The sequence below is a fragment of the Sus scrofa genome, chromosome 9, assembly GCF_054392235.1.
Source record: "Sus scrofa isolate SSC_HxYL_T2T_F1_AM1 chromosome 9, Sscrofa_HxYL_maternal_Yorkshire_Landrace_v2.0, whole genome shotgun sequence".
NCBI classification, from domain to species: domain Eukaryota; kingdom Metazoa; phylum Chordata; class Mammalia; order Artiodactyla; family Suidae; genus Sus; species Sus scrofa.
This window is the reverse complement of record NC_139391.1, coordinates 45,857,501-45,874,928: the sequence shown is the minus strand read 5'-3', so window position 1 is coordinate 45,874,928 and position 17,428 is coordinate 45,857,501. Positions and strand designations below refer to the sequence as shown.

General features: G+C 48.0%; 2 protein-coding genes and 1 pseudogene across 5 annotated transcripts in view; 1 reads left to right on the top strand and 2 right to left on the bottom strand.

The window, feature by feature from the left end:
- The window catches only part of KMT2A (lysine methyltransferase 2A), an 85,185-nt gene extending 83,447 nt beyond the window's left edge, over positions 1-1,738 (bottom strand). For all 3 annotated transcript variants that reach the window (XM_084976247.1, XM_084976248.1, XM_084976249.1), the window contains exon 1: positions 1,274-1,738. In XM_084976247.1, the coding sequence (XP_084832373.1) occupies positions 1,274-1,705 (432 nt within the window). In that variant the 5' untranslated portion in view covers positions 1,706-1,738. The remainder of the gene's footprint in view (positions 1-1,273) is intronic.
- The window catches only part of IL10RA (interleukin 10 receptor subunit alpha), a 926,736-nt gene that overhangs the window by 490,047 nt on the left and 419,261 nt on the right, over positions 1-17,428 (bottom strand). The window lies entirely within an intron of this gene.
- Positions 14,404-16,075, top strand: LOC146399877 (transmembrane protein 14C pseudogene; annotated as a pseudogene). The gene has a single exon (XR_014815408.1). The product of XR_014815408.1 is annotated as a transmembrane protein 14C pseudogene (transcript).

The following is a 17,428-nucleotide window of genomic DNA, read 5'->3' as shown; positions in this document are numbered from 1 at the left end:
CAATAACCCTAACTGCTCCTTCTAAGGAATAACTTTGCTTCATAACCTCCTTTCTCCCAACCAGAAGCAGCCGCCACCACCACACTAAAGTAAAACTGTCCCTTATCTACTCTCCTCACCCCAACCTTGCTTCCCCCAGCCCTTTCAAGCCCCAGGATTGGCCTAGGAAAAGGTGGATCAATAACGAAATGACCGAGAAAAGAAGGGTGGGAGGGAGCTAGGACTGGAGACTGCGTGCTCTCAGGCGCAGTGGGTGGGGTAGGAGAGCAGCTGCTTCCCCTGGGAGGATGCTGCCCCGGTCCCCCCACAAACACCTCCCCTCACGGGGCCCCTTCCCCAGAGCTGGAGGGAAAGCCTGCCTCCTCTCCAGGGGAAATGGTAGAAAGCTGCTCTTCTCTGCGCCTAGGGGACAGTGGACTATTTTTCCCTCAAAGATGCCACTAATCCTTCATTCTAAAGGAGGGAAAGGATGGCGTGAAGGTAGAGTAATCCCCTGCTACCAAAAGGCTAGAAACTGCAGCTCTAAGATGGGGGAACACTGCTGTATGAGGAGCTCACCGTTACCTTCAAAGGAAAAGGAGGTGAAGGGAGGCAAGGTGGAGAGGAAAGTAGATTTTCCCCGGTGGGGTAAGGCGGGATGACGGGAGGATCTATCTGCAGGGGGTAGGGGTTGAGGGTGGAAGTGAAGGAAGGGGGAGTGGCTGGTAGTGTAGGGACCTGGCCTGGGGACTGGGCGAGGGTTCATCAGGTTTTCGGAAGCAAGGTGCTGGAAGGGACATCGGTCCCCAAGGGTAGGAGAAGAATGTGGCTCTGGATGAGGCCATCACCAGAGAGATGCCCAAGAGGAAAACTGCCCAGGAGTAAAACATCTGCCTAGAGAGGGAGGCGGGGATGTGGCGGGATCAAGTCTCTAGGAAGGAGGGAGGGAGGGAGGAATCTTGCTCGGATGAGGTAATCTGTGAAAGGGAGGAGGGGTTCAGTCCCGGGATGGGAAACCCGGGAGAGGGGTCTGTGCCAAGGGATTTGGGGAAGGGTCAGAGGAACGAGGGTGGGAGGCAAACGCGCTCGGCCTGATGGGTCGGAATCCCGGGGTGGGGGCGCCTAGGGGCCCGCACCCCTATATGGGGGCCCCGAAATGGGAGGGCCATCTGCCCCGGGTCAGGGACCCCAGGATGGTCCCCGAATTGGGATGCTCCACAATCCCGGATGGGGGAGGGGAGGGGGCTCAGCAGAGGGTCGAGACCCCGGACCTGGGGGTTCCTCGCCCCCTTACCTCTCCGCTGCCGCCTCCCCCGCCGCTCTCCCCAAACACGGCCCGGAACCGGCGCAGGTTGGTGCCGATGGCGGCCGAGACCTGCAGCGCCGCGTCGAAGCCCGGGCCCACCCGGAGCAGGGCCGGCCCAGAGGAGGCTGAGGACGATGACGAAGACGAAGACGAGGCGGACGACGAGGAGGCTGCTGAGGCGGCGGCCGCTCCCCCTGGAACCCCAGCCCCGCCGCTTCCCGCCGCCGCCGCCGCGGCCGCCACAGCCGGGGGGGAGGGGGGCGCCCCGGGGCCGCCGCCGCCGCCCGGGGGCCCGGGGGGAAGCAGCAGGGCCGGGACGCGTTGCCGCGGGGCGCCCCCTAGGCCCCGGCGCCCCCCGCCGCCGCCGCCCCCGGTGGTCCCGGGTCGGGCGGGGAAGCGCCACCGACAGCTGTGCGCCATGTTCGCCCCGTGAAGTGAAGCAGCGAGAGGGAGAGGCGACAACACAGGGGGGCGGGGAGGCGGAGGGGGGGGGCGCGGGCCCCGGAACCTGCCCGGCCCGCTCGGCGCCGCCCGGCCGCCTGCACCCCGCGGCCGCTATGCCGAGCGCCGGGCCGCGCCAGCCGGCCCAGCAAGCTGTATAGCGGGCTCAGGCCCGCGCTGCCAACGCCGAGCCGCGGCTACGCCATCCCGAGGCCCGGGCCGCCGCCTGCCGCCCGCCCTCCCGCCCCGCAACCTGGATAACTGCATGCCCCGCCCTCCGGGAGCGGCATTGCTCTGGAAAAGGAGGGGGGAAGGAAGCCCAGGAGCCCGACGCGGAGCGCGGGTTCCGGGGAGAGGGGGAGGGGCGAGGGCTACGGGGAGGATGGAGGCGGAGGGATCCCGGCCGCCCGCAGCCTCAAGAGCCGAGAAGCTGATTACACACGTTCCCGGGATGCGCTGGGAATCGAACCGCCCGGGAGAGTAGCCTCCAGTCTAACGCGGCGGCCGGGTCGGGGACGAGTGCGCCTTCTCCGCCTCGAGGCATGGATACGAGATGGTTAGCCTGGATTTAACGCTTCTAGAATAAAAGAGCCCTTATTGTGCTTACAGGCAAGACAGAATTATTGTCCAGTTTACTCTATGCAAAACAGAAAGGCCCTCAGTGAATGCGCTTTAAAAAATAAAAAGCCCCTCCCATTTCCATGCTGGAGCTCTCTCCAAAACGCAAACCCGGAGAGATTCAGCTCCCGCCACCTCCTTGCCCTATTATGCGCTCGGGGCTGAGGAACCTCTGGCTTTCGTGCCCTTTTGCAAAGAGTTGCGTTGTGTTTCGCCAGCCCGGGCATGGGGGCCACGGCGTGCTCCGCTAACGAGGCGGCGTTACAACGAGGCTGAAGCTGGGTGGCTAGCGGGGCCTGGAGGGAAGAGGCGGGCAAAAGCGCCCCCGCCCCTTCTTCCTCCCTTCCCTGCCTGCCGCTGCATGCAAAGCAGACCCTAATGTATGCACGCAGAGGGAGGGGGGTTCGCGAGCACGTTTCTGATTAAGAGAGGGGGAGGAGAAGAGCGTTGAGCATTATGATACACTGGGTGGAAGGGGCCCGCCAGCGGCGAGCTGTGTGCGCGGGGTTAGTAGGCGGAGGGGGGAGGGGGAAGGAGGAGGGTTAGGGCCGGAGATGAATATCCACGGGTTTACTTTATTGCGGGAAAGAGGGGAGGGCGCCTCAAGCTAGGCGTTAGAAGCCTGCAAGGCTGGGAAAGCACAGAAGGAAGGGAGGGGTTTGTACCGGGAGAACTTGCGTTGGCTGAGACTGGGGGATCGATACACAGCCTGCAGGCCCCCGGGCAGCCTCCATCCGGCCCTCCCCCCGCCCCCCCCCAAGCCGAGGTGGAGTTCGCTGGAAGGTCACGCAGCCTTTCTGGACTCCCGCACCGGTACAGCGCCGGGCATGCAATATTACAGCCTGGGGCGGCGAATTTGAGGACAGGGAGGGTCGTAGTGAGCAGGTTGCAGTCAGTTCTGGCCCTCTGGAGGGTGCACTACACGCCTTCAGAGAAGGTCCACGGCCTCCTGGTGCTGAAAACCTAAGTCCCTCCACCCGCGAAACGTTTGTGCAGAGCGTAAGATGGGGTGGGGGCTAGAGATGAACAGAGAAAGGGAGAAGACACAGGCAAGCCCCAACTCCCCCAACTCGTCCCAGATCGATCGTGGTTCCAACCGCGCAGGATGGAGCCCAGATGGTTTGCAAAGCGCACACTCAGCGCACACACTGAACCAGATTCCCTTGTTACATCGCGTGGTTTACTAGGTGCAAAAAGGGTGAGAGTAGGGAGAGAGTCTCTTAAACGGCAGCCCCAGGACTCTGCTAAGGACATAGACACCCCATTGTGGACGGTTTCTCCATTGCAATATATTTAGCGTTAGGCGCTGGGGGTTTTGCTTGTGTAGCTGCTCTGATCAGTTACAGATTGGCGACCACGTGGATTCCCTCAAGCATCCTGATTTGTTCCCTCTCTCACTCTCTCTGGCTTATTTTTCTTTTGTATTTGCCGCCCCCCCCTCCTTTAATATGCATAACGGTCTGCAGAGGTGATAGGCAAGGGACTGAGTGACAGGCTTTACCTAGCTGTGTCAACAGGATTTCTTCCCGTCCTACACCCCTGAGAAAACACAAACTGGCAGAGATGAGTAACCTCATTTCAAGCACACTTCTTTGGGCACAGGTAGAAGGTCTGCAGGTTGAGTGGGGACAGCAGGAAGGAAGAATGTCTGTGAAGACTATGGAAAGTCCTCAGACTCAAGCCTCTAGGTGCAAAACTTGAGAAATCATCTAGTTTCTCTCTTACCCTCCTAACTATCCAAAAGGAGCCTGAGCAAGTCAGAATGTGGTTTATTGTTGGAGTTTTTGAGGCAGAAATAATAATAACTTATATTTGTTGAGTGCTATGAGCCTGAGTGCTTTATGCACATTCAATTCTCACCACCTCTCTGGTTTAATTCTGATTTTAGGAATGGGGAAACTGGGGTGATGTCCAAAGTCACACAGCTAGTAAGTGGCAAGACCAAATCTCGTGGGCTCTGACGCCAGTATCAACTGACCATACTGCTGATTCCCCAAAAGACATACAATGCCACGCCATATGGATTAGGATGACTATTATTTTAAAAATAGGAAATAACAAGTATTGGTGATGATGTGGAGAAACTGGAACCCTTGTGCAGGAATGTGAAATGGTGCAGCCACTTAGAAAACAGTTTGGTGGTTCCTCCAGGGGAAAGAAAAAAAGGATCACCATACAATTCAGCAATTCCACCTCTGGATATATACCCAAAAGAATTGAAAGCTAGGGGAGTTCCTTTTCTGGCACAGCAGGTTAAGGATATGTCCGATGTTGCCACGGCTGTGGTGTAGGTCTGCACATCTGCAGCTCAGATTCAGTCCCTGGCCTGGGAACTTTCATATGTCATGGTGTGGCTGAAAAAGGGGAAAAAAAAAAAAAAGAATTGAAAGCAGGGTCTGAAGGGGATATTTGAACACCCACATTCATGGCAGCACTATTGATAATAGCCAAAACATGGAAGCAAACAAGTGTCCATCAACCAATGAATGGATTACCAAAATGTGGTCTACTCATAGACTTATTCAGCCTTAAGGAAAGGAAGGAAATTCTGTGAAATGTTACAATACGGATGAATCTTGAGGACATTATATAGAGTGAAATAAGACAGTCACAAAAAGACAAACAGAAGTTCCTGTTGTGGCTCAGTGGAAAAAATCTGACTAGGATACATGAGGACACAGGTTCCACCCCTGGCCTCACTCAGTGGGTGAAGGATCTGGTGTTGCCATGAGCTGTGGTGTAGGTTGCAGACAAGGCTTGGATCTGGCGTTGCTTAGGCTGTGGTGTAAGTCAGCAGCTACAGTTCCGATTGGATCCCTAGCCTGGGAACTTCCATATGCTGTGGGCGTGGCCCTTAAAAAAAAACAAAAAAGACAGATACTGTATTATTCCACTTGTATGGGGTGCTCAGAATAGTCAAAATCATAAAGACAGAAGGTGTAATGGTGGTTTCCAGGTAATAGAGTGAGGGGAGAATGGACAGTTATTGTTTATTAGGTATAGGGTTTCAGATTTATAAGATGAAAAGAGTTAAGGGGATGGATGGTGGTGACGGCTGCATAACAATTTTTTAAAAAGACATAGGAGTTCTCTTGTGGCGCAGCGAATCAACAGTTGGGGTTGTCACTGCAGTGGCTTAGGTTGCTGCTGTGGCATGGGTTGGATCCTTGGCCCAGTAACTGTCATGTGCCTTGGGCACAGCCAAAAAAAAGAAAAGAGGGGAAAAAAAATTATATCTTACTCATGTTACCTTAGACCGCATGTGTTTTATATAATTTTTATTTTAAATTTAATTCAATTTCTTTTTTTTTTTTTTTTTTTTTTTTTTGTCTTTTCTAGGGCCGCACCCAGGGCATATGGAGGTTCCCAGGCTAAGGGTCTAATCGGAGCTGCAGCCGCTGGCCTACACCAGAGCCACAGCAATGCAGGATCTGAGCCTTCTCTGCAACCTACACCACAGCTCACAGCAATGCTGGATTCTGAACCCACTGAGCAAGGCCAGGGATCGAACCTGCAACTTCATGGTTCCTAGTCGGATTCGTTAACCACCAAGCCACGATGGGAACTCCTGATTTCTTTCTTTTTAGCCATATATGAATCATGCATAAGTTTCCAGGTCAAGGATCAAACCTGTACCATAGCAGCGACCCAAGCTGCAACAGTGACAATGCTGGTTTCTGCTTGGCCACAAGAGAACTCCCAATTTATTTTTCTTGAACAGCATGTGTGTGTGTGTGTGTGTGTGTGTGTGTGTGTGTACATATATACTTTTTTATTGAATAGCATATATATGTGTGTGTGTATATATACATATATATAGTTTTAAAACTTAGAGAAGGAAGAGTTCCCACTGTGGTGCAATGGGATTGATGGTGTCTCTCCAGCACTCAAAGGAAAGCACCCTGGCACAGTGGGTTAAAGGATCCAGCGTTACCACAGCTGCAGTACAGCTTGGATTGATTCCCTGACCAGGGAACTTCCACATACCACTGGTGTGGCCATAAATTTAAAAAAAAACCTTTAAGGTGAAACAAAGTTTTCACCTCACTTTTGTTTTGAACTGCCCTCCCCTCACCCAGTCATACCTTATATCCTTTCTTAGGGGTAATGAATGTTAGCAATCTCTTGTATATTCTTCCAGGGATAGTTTGTACCTATAGAAGCAAATACATATAGAAGTTGTATTTGAACTTTGAACCATAAATGAAAGAATATCAAACCCATTTCCTGGATCTTGCTTAGAAATCTATATCTTGGAAATCATTCTGGTCAGTAGACAGCATTTATTCATTCTTGGGGCTGCATGGGCTAGATATAGCATAATTCATTTAACCAGCTCTCTGTTAGTGGGCACTTAGGTAGGTTCCAAACTTTTGCTATTTCAAACAATGCTGCAGTGCACAGCCTTGAACACATGTTATTTTGCAAGTGTGCAAATATATCTGTTATGTAAATTTCTGAAAGTGGAATTTCTAAGTCAAAAGGTACGTACATTTATAATTTTGATAGATTTTGCCATGTAGTCCCCTATAAAGATTGAGTTGCCCCCCCGGAAAGATTTTTCTTATTCAAACTCCCACCAGCATTGTTTAAGAGAACTTCTTTTTTTTAACTCTTCTTTTTACTTTTTTTTTTTTTTTTTTGGCCGAACTTGCAGCATGTGGAAGTTCCCGTGTCAGGGACTAAACCAAAACCACAGCAGTGACCCAAGCTGTGACAATGCTTGATCCTTAACTTGCTGCATCACAGAACTCCAAGAATGCTTCTTTCTCCACATCTTTCTGAAATGGATTTTTTAACTTCTTGATCTTTGCCAACCTAGTAGAAATGCATACATTTAAAATTGTTTTCAAAATGCCAAAAGAAAATTTTTAAGAAAGGAGCCTGAAATTTGCCCCTTTCTGCAAACTCATGAATTGCTTCTGGTTTGAAGGGACCTCTAGCTGTTAACTGCCTTTTCTCTTCTTTTTAGGTTGGAAATCAGTATTGTAGTGAAACTAATATGGGTTCAGACCTAATCATTGCGGTTAAGTGATCTTGAGCCAGGCACCTAGGCTCATAATGTCTAGGTTTCCTAATCTGCAAAAATAAAGATATTAATAGCAACTTCACAGGATTATTATCAAGATTGAATGAACTAATCCAAGTAAAGTTCATTCTCTCTCATTTAGATAAAAAATCTTCCTTAGTCATTGCTGAAAATACCTGCCTCTTAAATAAGCAATTTCCTTTCTCCAAACAGGCCCCCCATGGAAAATATTGCACTAGTAGTCACCAAAGTCCTGGAACTAAGAGAAGAAAGCTGAGCCTTTAAACTTGCCCAAAGGACAGTTAGATCTGCATTGAGGACTGTTCAGAATACTTAGATGGGATCCTTGGGCGGGGGGGGGGAAAGGAGTTCCTGCCTTGGTGCAGCGGGTTAAGAATTCAACCGTGGTGCCAGTTCAGTAACCCCCTGCCCAGCACAGCGGATTAAAGATCCCACAATGATTTGCTGCAGCACAGGTCGAAGCTGTGGCTGGGGTTCAGTCCCTGGCCTGAGAACTTCCAAATGCAGTGGATGCGACCATTTAAAAAAGAAGGGGGAGTTCCCATTGTGACTCCACAGAAACCAATCCAACTAGTATCCGTGAGGATGCGGGTTCCATCCCTGGCCTCACTCAGTGGGTCAGGGATCCAGCCTTGCCATGAACTGTGGTGTAGGTTGCAGACACAGCTTGGATCTAGTGTTGCTGTGGCTCTGGTGTAGGCCAGTGGCTACAGCTCCGTTTCGACCCCTAGCCTGGAAACCTCCATGTGCTGCAGGTGCAGCCCTTAAAAAATAATAATAATAATAACTTTAAAAAAAAAAGGGATCCAAAGAAAGACCAAGCCCATTATTTTTCTACAAAGGCACCCTTCCATTAAGGAATAAATGACCCTTCCCAGCTGCACTCTTGGACCTTGGGATCCATACCTAAGGGGTCTTATTTTGTCAGAGGATTTTGGCAGTCGCATGTGCTGGGCTTTCGTTTCCTTTTTTTTTTTTTTTTTGCATGCTGGGCTTTTTAAGAATATATATTTTATTTAAAGTCATGGAGTTCCCGTCATGGCGCAGTGGTTAACGAATCCGACTAGGAACCATGAGGTTGCAGGTTCGGTCCCTACCCTTGCTCGGTGGGTTAACGATCCGGTGTTGCCGTGAGCTGTGGTGTAGGTTGCAGACGCGGCTCGGATCCCGCATGCTGTGGCTCTGGCGTAGGCCGGTGGCTACAGCTCCGATTCGACCCCTAGCCTGGGAACCTTCATATGCCGCGGGAGCGGCCCAAAGAAATAGCAAAAAGACTAAATAAATAAATAAATAAAGTCAGTAAATTGTCTCCATTTGAAATTTTTTTTATTTTTCGGACAGCATATGGAAGTTCCTGGGACAGGGATGGAATCTGAGCCCTAGCGGTGACCTACGCCACAGCTGTGGCAATGCCAGGACCTTAACCCACCATGCCACAGTGGGAACTTCTCCATTTGAAAATGTACTGATGATTGAGGTTTATTATCTCCTAAAGAGAGAAAAATGATAAGAATCATTTGTAGAAGCTTAAAGGAAATTTTGCACTAACGCATTTATTTTCCCTCTCTTCTTAATTACCCCGAAATTATATTCTTACAGGAGTCTTGTGATTGGTGTTCTTACCTTTAACCTCTGCTTTCAAGGGAGTTCCTGTCATTGCTCAGTGGTTAATGAATCCATTTAAGAACCATGAGATTGCAAGTTCGATCCCTGACCTTGCTCAGTGGGTTAAGGATCCGGCATGGCCGTGAGCTGTGGTGTAGGTCGCAGATGCGGCTTGGATCCCGTGTTGCTGTGGCTGTGGCATAGGCAGGTGGCTACAGCTCTGATTAGACCCCTAGCCTAGGAATCTTCACATGCCGGGGGTGCGGCCCTAGAAAAGACAAAAAATAAATAACCTCTATGCTTTCTGAATTTCTATCCTTTTATTTATTCAATGAGCACTTTTTTTTTTTAATGGCTGCACGTGTGACGTGGAAGTTCCTGGTCGAATCAGAGCTGCAGCTGGGACCTATGCCACAGCCAGGGCAGCACAGGATCAGAGCTGCAACCGCGACCTATACCTTATTCATATCCCGCTGAGCCACAATGGGACACCAATGAGCACTTACTGAACATCTGCTTTGTACAAGGTATTATGTTAGATCTGGAGATACAAAGATGCTATGGCACAAAATTTCCACAAAAACATGAAAAGAAAATAGGCCTTTGGGAAACAGAGTACTTCAGTATTGCTTAGACATTAGGTACATGTGGGAAAGTGTCAAAAAAAAATGACTTGCCAGATCATATTAAGGAGTTTGGAATTTATTCTAGAAGGTGAGAGGAAAATGGACAGATTTCAAACAGGGACTGACATGACAGAATTTGTGCCATATCACTGTGGCAACTGGGTATAAGAAAACAGGCTGGAGTTCCCATCATGGCTCAGCAGAAATGAACCTGACTAGCATCCATGACTAGCAGGCCTTGCTCAGTGGGTTAAGGATCTGGCGTTGCCATGAGCTGTGGTATAGGTTGCAGGCACAGCTCTGATTTGGCATTGCTGTGGCTGTGGCGTAGGCCATCAGCTACAGCTCCAATTCGTCCTCTAGTCTGGGAACCTCCATGTGCCTCAGATTCCAGAGGTATTTTTGTGTCTCTCTAGACATGGGGGATGAAAAGACGGCCTTTTCTCAAGTTGCCAGCTGAGGTCAATCAAGCAGATGGCGATAATACCCACTAAGATAAAAACAACAGGAGGAAGAAGGTGTATTTGCTTGGAAATGATGAATTTGGTTTCAGAACAGTGGAGTTTGAGATCGCTCGAAATTGCAGGTGGAGCTAATAGGCAGTTGGATGTACTGCTTTAGAGTTTTGGGACTTGGAGCATAAAGGTGATCACCAGGAGTTCCCGTCATGGCTCAGTGGTTAATGAACCCTACTAGTAACCATGAGGTTGAGGGTTGGTTGGATCCCAGGCCTTACTCACTGGGTTAGGGATTCAGCGTTGCCCTGAGCTGTGGTGCAGGTCGCAGATGCAGCTCTGATCCCTCGTTGCTATGGCTGTGGCGTAGACCGCAAGCCTTGGCTCCGATTTGCCCTGTAGCCTGGGAACTTCCATATGCCGTGGATTCGACCCTAAAAAGACAAAAAGACAAAAAAATAAAAATAAAAATGGTCACTGGGGAGATCCCACCGTGGCGCAGCGGAAACGAATCGGACTAGGATCCATGAGGTTGTGGGCTTGATGCCTGACCTCACTCAGTGGATTAAGGATCCACTGTTGCAGTGAGCTGTGGTGTAGGTCGCAGACTTGGCTCAGAGCTGGTGTGGCTGAGGCTGTGGCGTAGGCCAGCAGCTGTAGCTCCGAATAGACCCGTAGCCTGGCAACCTCCATATGCCAAGGGTGCGGCCCTAAAAAGACAAAAGACCAAAAAAAAAAAAAAAAAAAGAAAAGAAAAGAAAAGAAAAAGATGGCTACTGATACTATGGGTTACCACACAGAATGAGTATGTGTAGCACACAGAGGCGAATGGGTCAAGAATAGAACCAGAAGAAATTTAGGTCTCTGGGGTGGGCTAGCAAAAATAACCAGTGGAGGAAGACTGAGAAAGAATGTTCAGCAAGCAAAAGTCTAAAGGTAGCAGGAGGGAAGCCAAGGTTGGAGGGGTTTCTTTTTTTTTTAGGGACGCACCTACAGCCACAGCAACACCAGATCCCAGCCATGACTCCGACCTATACCACAGCTCACGACAACACCAGATCCTTAACCCACTGAGTGAGGCCAGGGATTGAAACTGTGTCCTCATGGGTACTAGTCGGATTCTTAACCAACTGCACCACAACGGAAACTCGGAGAAAGAGTTTCAAACAGAGGGGCTGTAGACAATGTCAGACATAGCAGAGAGGTCAAGAATCAAAGAACTGAAGAGTGTTCCTCATAGGCCTAAGGAAGTGGCAGGTGATCTCTGTAAGGGCAGTGGCGGAGCGAGGTGAAGTCTGGAGCCGGATTGTATTTGGTTTGGGACACAGAGGGGGCAAGGAACAAGTGGGGGCAGCTTTGGAGAGGCTCGGCCACAAAGGGAAAGAGGACTTTAGCTGGAGCCCCTTTAAAACACAGTTAAGCGTTTATTTATTTTCTAGCTTTGTTGTTGTTACTAAAAAAGTAACCCAGGGAGTTCCCTGGTGGCCTAGCAGTTAAGAACCTGGTGTTGTCACTGCTGTGGCTGTTGTTACTGCTGTGGCTTGGATTCAGTCCCTGGCCTGGGAATTTCCGCATGCCATGGGCAGGACCAAAAAAAAAAAAAAAAAAAAAAAAAAGCAACAGAGGCAAGGTACATTTTTTTCAAATAATATGGGAGAATATAAAGTCTAAACATCCCTACCTTCCCTCAAAAGGTAACCACTATTAAGTTTGTTATCTATTACCGTAGAATATAAACATATATTCTGTGTGTGTGTGTGTGTGTGTGTGTGTGTGTATTTACACACACCTATAAGGCAGGGATAGAACCTGCACCACAGCAGTGACCTGGGCTTTGAACGGACAATGCCAGATCCTTAACCCACTGCACCACAGGGTAACTCCTATATATATAAATACAAATACATTTCTTATCTATCTTAACTATCTATATGGAGGTACACACAAACACATACTGCTTTACTCACTGTGATTATACCATGCAAACTACTATGCCTTATCCCCTAATCTTTTTTCACTTAACAGTAAATCTTGGAAAACTTCCCCTGTCTTTCTGACCTTATCTCGCCTCTCTCACCCTAGTTCATTTTGTGCTCCTACTGCTTTGACCTCTTTGCAGTTCCTGGAACACACCAGCACACTCATACCTTAAGGCTTCTGCACTCGCTGTTCCCTCTGCCTGGAATGTTCTTCCCTGAGATATCCTCTTGGCTCACTCTCTCACTTCCTCTAGATCTCTACGTAAATGTCACCTCTTCAGAGAGGCCACCACTATCATTCAGGATACCTTATCCTACTTTGTTTTTCTTCACAGCACTTTTATCTGCATCTACTGACTTGTTCCATGTCACTCTCCCCAATTAGGATATGTGCCTCATGAAGGGACTTTGTCTGCTTCACTGCTCTATAACCAGAACCCAGAACAATACCTGCCCCTCAACAGGTATTCCATAAAATAGGAGAAAGCATATAGAGCCAGCACAGTATAGTATTATGCATAACAACGTAGTGATTAAGGGTGCAAGCTCAAACCACTTGGGTTTTTTTGTTTTTGTCTTTGTTTTTGCATTTCATTTATTTATTCATCTGTTAATGGACATTTGAATTTTTTCTACCTTCGACTACGGTGAATAATACTGCTCTGAACATTGATGTACAAGTATCTCTTTGAGTCCTGCTTGGGTTTTAATCTTTATTTCTCAGTACATGTGTGCACTTGGGTAAGTGAATGCATTTCCTCCCTGTAAAACGGGGCCATGTGAGTGCCTAAATTCCTGGGTTCTTATGAAATTTAATATGGGAACATAATAAACCGTAATGGCACATAGAAAACTGGTATTAAATGTTCATTGCTATGATTATCAGCAATATTTTATAAAGACGACAGAAGAGTTCCAACATCAGTGAGTCTTCCTTTCTTCCAGCCCGTCTTCCCCCCATTGATTCTTCTCGCCCCGCCCTCTCTTTCCTTCACTCCTTAGACACTGGTGTCTCCTGAGTACTTTTCGTTTTTCACATTCTCTTAGAGTGAACTCATGGTTTTAACTACAACCCAGGCGGAAGAGTCCCACAACTGCTGCCCCAAACCGCACTGTTCCCTGGGGCCTGAATCTTGCATCCAGACTGCTTTGAGCATTTCCATTCTAATTACTTGTTGGGCTGTATGACTCACTCAAGTGTGGGTGCCTCAAGGGCAGGAATAGTTACTTGGTTATCTTTGTCTCTGCTTCTCCAGGGGAGGTACTCTAGGTAGAGGCACTTTGTAGGTGTTTACAGTCTAGTGAAAGGAAACAGACAATAAATTCGTTACTATCATAGGTTAGCTAGTGACAAGTGCTATGGAAGTGGGATGAAGAGAGTAGAGAGCTGGGCAAGCCAAGATGCGATGATTTATGAAGGCTGAGCGGGGAGACCTTAGGGTTATGGGGCTATTTGAACAATGTGCTGAGGATTGAGAGAGTAAACCAATGTCTGAGGAGAGAGTGTTCTGAGCATAAAGCAGCAAATGCAGATAGATGGCTTGAAGTGGCTGGTGTTTAGGGGACAACAAAGAGGCCAGTGTGACTGGAGTAAGGTCAATGGTGGGAATAGTGGAGGAAATGAGGTGAGCGGAGCAACGGCGGGGGCGTGCTTCAGGTCAAACAGCGACTTGAAATGAGGTGATGAGCCATTAAAGGGTTCAAAATGGAAGACTGACAGAATACTTAATACTTGGAAGAATCACTCTGGCTGATAGTATAAGAAGGAGAGGAGTTCCCGTTGTGGCTCAGTGGGTCATGAACCTGATAAGTACCCATGAAGGGTTTGATCCCAGGCCTTGCTCAGTGGGCTAAGGATCTGATGTTGCCACAAACTGTGGCAGAGGTCGCAGATGCCGCTTGGGTCTGCCATTGCTGTGGCTGTGGTGGAGGCAGGCAATTGCAGCTCTGGTTCGACCCCTAGCCCAGAAACTTCCATATGCTGCACATGCGGCCCTAAAAAGATGACAAAGAAAGAGAGGAAGAAAGAAAGAAAGAGAGGAAGAAAGAAAGAAAGAAAGAAAAGAAAAGAAAGAAAGAAAGAAAAAGAAAGGAAGAAGGAGAAAGAAAGAAAAAGTGAGAGGCAGGGTGAAGGTGGGGGGTTCAGTTGGAAGGTGATTGCTGTGGTCTAGTTGAGAGATGGTGGTGTCCTGGCTTTGGGTAGTGAGGTGGAGGTGATGAGAAATAGGTAGATTCAGGATATAATTTGAAGATAGAGTAATAATTTATTGATGTAGTAAATGTAGGGTGTACGAGAAATAGAAGGGGTAATGATGAATGAATAAGTAAATGAATAAGTGAATCATATACATAGATATATTCATTACAGAATGATACAAGGGCTATCCAGGTCAAAAAATAAATTAAAAGGAAACTTTAGGAGAACCAATAGAAGAAAGAGGGTTCAAGACAGCCGGTGCAGACCTTCAGGAAGGAGGTGCAGAACCTTGTATAATCACAGCTCACTAGTGCCTTGACATTGGATTGGCTTTGCTCATGCAGCCCTGGTTGCTTCTGGTGGGATCATTGGCTGTGCAAAAGCAGGTAGTGTCCCATACCTGGCTGCCAGGTGGGCTCCTCTTTGGTGGTTTAGTGGGCCTGGGTGCTTATCAGCTGTCTCAGGATTCAAGGAACATTTGGATTTTCTTAGTTACAACTGGAACCATGGCTGGCATTATGGGAATGAGATTCTACCAGTCCGGAAATTTTATGCCTGCAGGCCTGACTGCAGGTGCCAGTTTGCTGATGATCCTCAATCTTGGAATTAGTGTGTTGGGGAATCGCCATCCATAGTAGTCATGACCCACCTTGGACTCAAGAAGAATTTTTTTTTGTCTTTTTGCCACTTCTAGGGTGGCTCCCATGGCATATGGAGGTTCCCAGGCTAGGGGTCTAATCAGAGCTAGACCTGCTGGCGTACGCCAGAGCCACAGCAACTCCGGATCCGAGCTGCATCTGCGACCTACACCACAGCTCACAGCAACACAGGATCCTTAACCCACTGAGCTAGGCCAGGGATCGAACCCTCAACCTCATGGTCCCTAGTTGGATTCGGTAACCACTGAGCCACGATGGGAACTCCTCAAGTAGAATTTTTAAACTTCCACGTTTTTTTTGGTCCATGCCTACGCCACATGGAAGTTCCTGGGCCAGGGATCAAACCTACGCCATGGCAGTGATCCAAGATGCTACAGTGAAAACACCAGATCCTTAACCTGCTGTGCCACAAGAGAACTCAATACTTTCACTATTTTTAGTGTATTAAGATAAATATAGCATTTTAATATATTCTGTCATTTTGCTTAAAACAAAAACAAAGGAGTTCCCTGGTGTTCTAATGGTTATGATTTCATGCTTTTAATGCAGTTGGCCCCAGTTCAATCCCTGGTCTGGGAACTGAAATCCCACATCAAGCTGCTGCACACCATGGCCAATAAAATAAAATAAAAAACAAAGAAGTTCCCAGGTGGCCTAATGGTTAAAGGATTTGTCACTGTTGTGGCTCAGGTCACAGCTGTGGTGTAGGTCAATTCCTGGACCATGAACTTTCACATGCCATGGGCATGGCCAACAACCACAACAACAATAACATTGAACTTGGCAGAGAAAAAAATCAGTCATCATAAAGACCCTAAAAGGTAGGTGGAATATAACACAAGGACTTCTTACTATAGTACCTTCATATACTTTGATTCTTATATGTTAGTGTTATCTCTTCTTTCTGTACCTATAGGTAAACTCTGCAGTGGTACAGTGTTAGATGTTACCACTGGAGCCCCTGAAACCCCATGCCCTACTCAGAGGAAGAATGTGGGGAAAAAAACATCTCTGAATGAGACTTAGGAAACCTGTGCTTTTGCTCATCTTAGAATATAGACCTACTTTTATTATTATTATTATTTTTTGTCTTTTTGCTATTTCTTTGGGCCGCTCCCGCAGCATATGGAGGTTCCCAGGCTAGGGGTCCAATCGGAGCTGTAGCCCCCGGCCTACGCCAGAGCCACAGCAACGTGGAATCCGAGCCACGTCTGCGACCTACACCACAACTCACGGCAACGCCGGATCCTTAACCCACTGAGCAAGGGCAGGGACCGAACCCACAACCTCATGGTTCCTAGTCGGATTCGTTCACCACTGTGCCACGACGGGAACTCCAAGACCAACTTTTATTTATTTATTTATTTATTTATTTATTTACTTACTTACTTACTTATTTATTTATTTATTTATTTATTTTTGCTATTTCTTTGGGCCGCTTCCGCGGCATGTGGAGGTTCCCAGGCTAGGGGTCGAATCGGAGCTGTAGCCACCGGCCTACGCCAGAGCCACAGCAATGCAGGATCCGAGCCACGTCTGCAACCTACACCACAGCTCACGGCAACGCCAGATCGTCAACCCACTGAGCAAGGGCAGGGACCGAACCCGCAACCTCATGGTTCCTAGTCGGATTCGTTAACCACTTCGCCACGACGGGAACTCCCAAGACCAACTTTTAAATTACACTAAATTAAATCAATGAAAGTAAAGCTTACTGTAATTTTTTAAAAAGAAGATGAGTTCCTATCATGGCGCAGTGAAACGAATCCGACTAGGAACCATGAGGTTGCAGGTTCCATCCCTGGCCTCACTCAGTGGGTTAAGGATCCGGCATTGCTGTGAGCTGTAGTGTAGGTCTCGGAAGCGGCTGGGATCCAGTTTTGCTGTGGCTCCAGCATAGGCCTGCGGCTATAGCTCAGATTTGACCCCTAGCCTGGGAACCTCCATATGCCATGTGTGTGGCCCTCAAAAGACAATAAATAAATAAATAGAATTAAAAAGAAGAGGAAAGAGGGTTCAAGATATACTCGCTTCCATTCACTTGAGAAGAAGAGTAATAAAAGATAGGTCAGTATCCTGAGAACGAATTAAAAAGATTAAATTTTTTGGTTTTTGCTTTTTTGTTTTAAAGATAGGGAGACTTGTGTCTTTGTAGCTTGAGGGGAAGTATCAATGAAAAAGGAAAGAAAAAAATTGCTTAATGAAGATGCAGCCAAGTTTCTGAAAAGAATCACCTACTTTCACAGCCTCCACTTCCTTCCCATCTTCCATACAGTCTTGAAACACTATCATCTGCCCACTCCCTACCACCATGAAACTGCTGTCACACTCACAAAAAACCCCGTGACTTTCTAGTTGCTAAAACTAATGGAGACTTTTTATTTCTCATTGCATCTGTGTTTCTGCAGCATTGTTGAACTTCCGAAGCTCTCCTCCCTTGATTTCTGTGACCCCATTCTCTTCTTCTCGTTTTGCCTCCTACCTCTCGAAACTTTCTATCTCAAATCCATTCA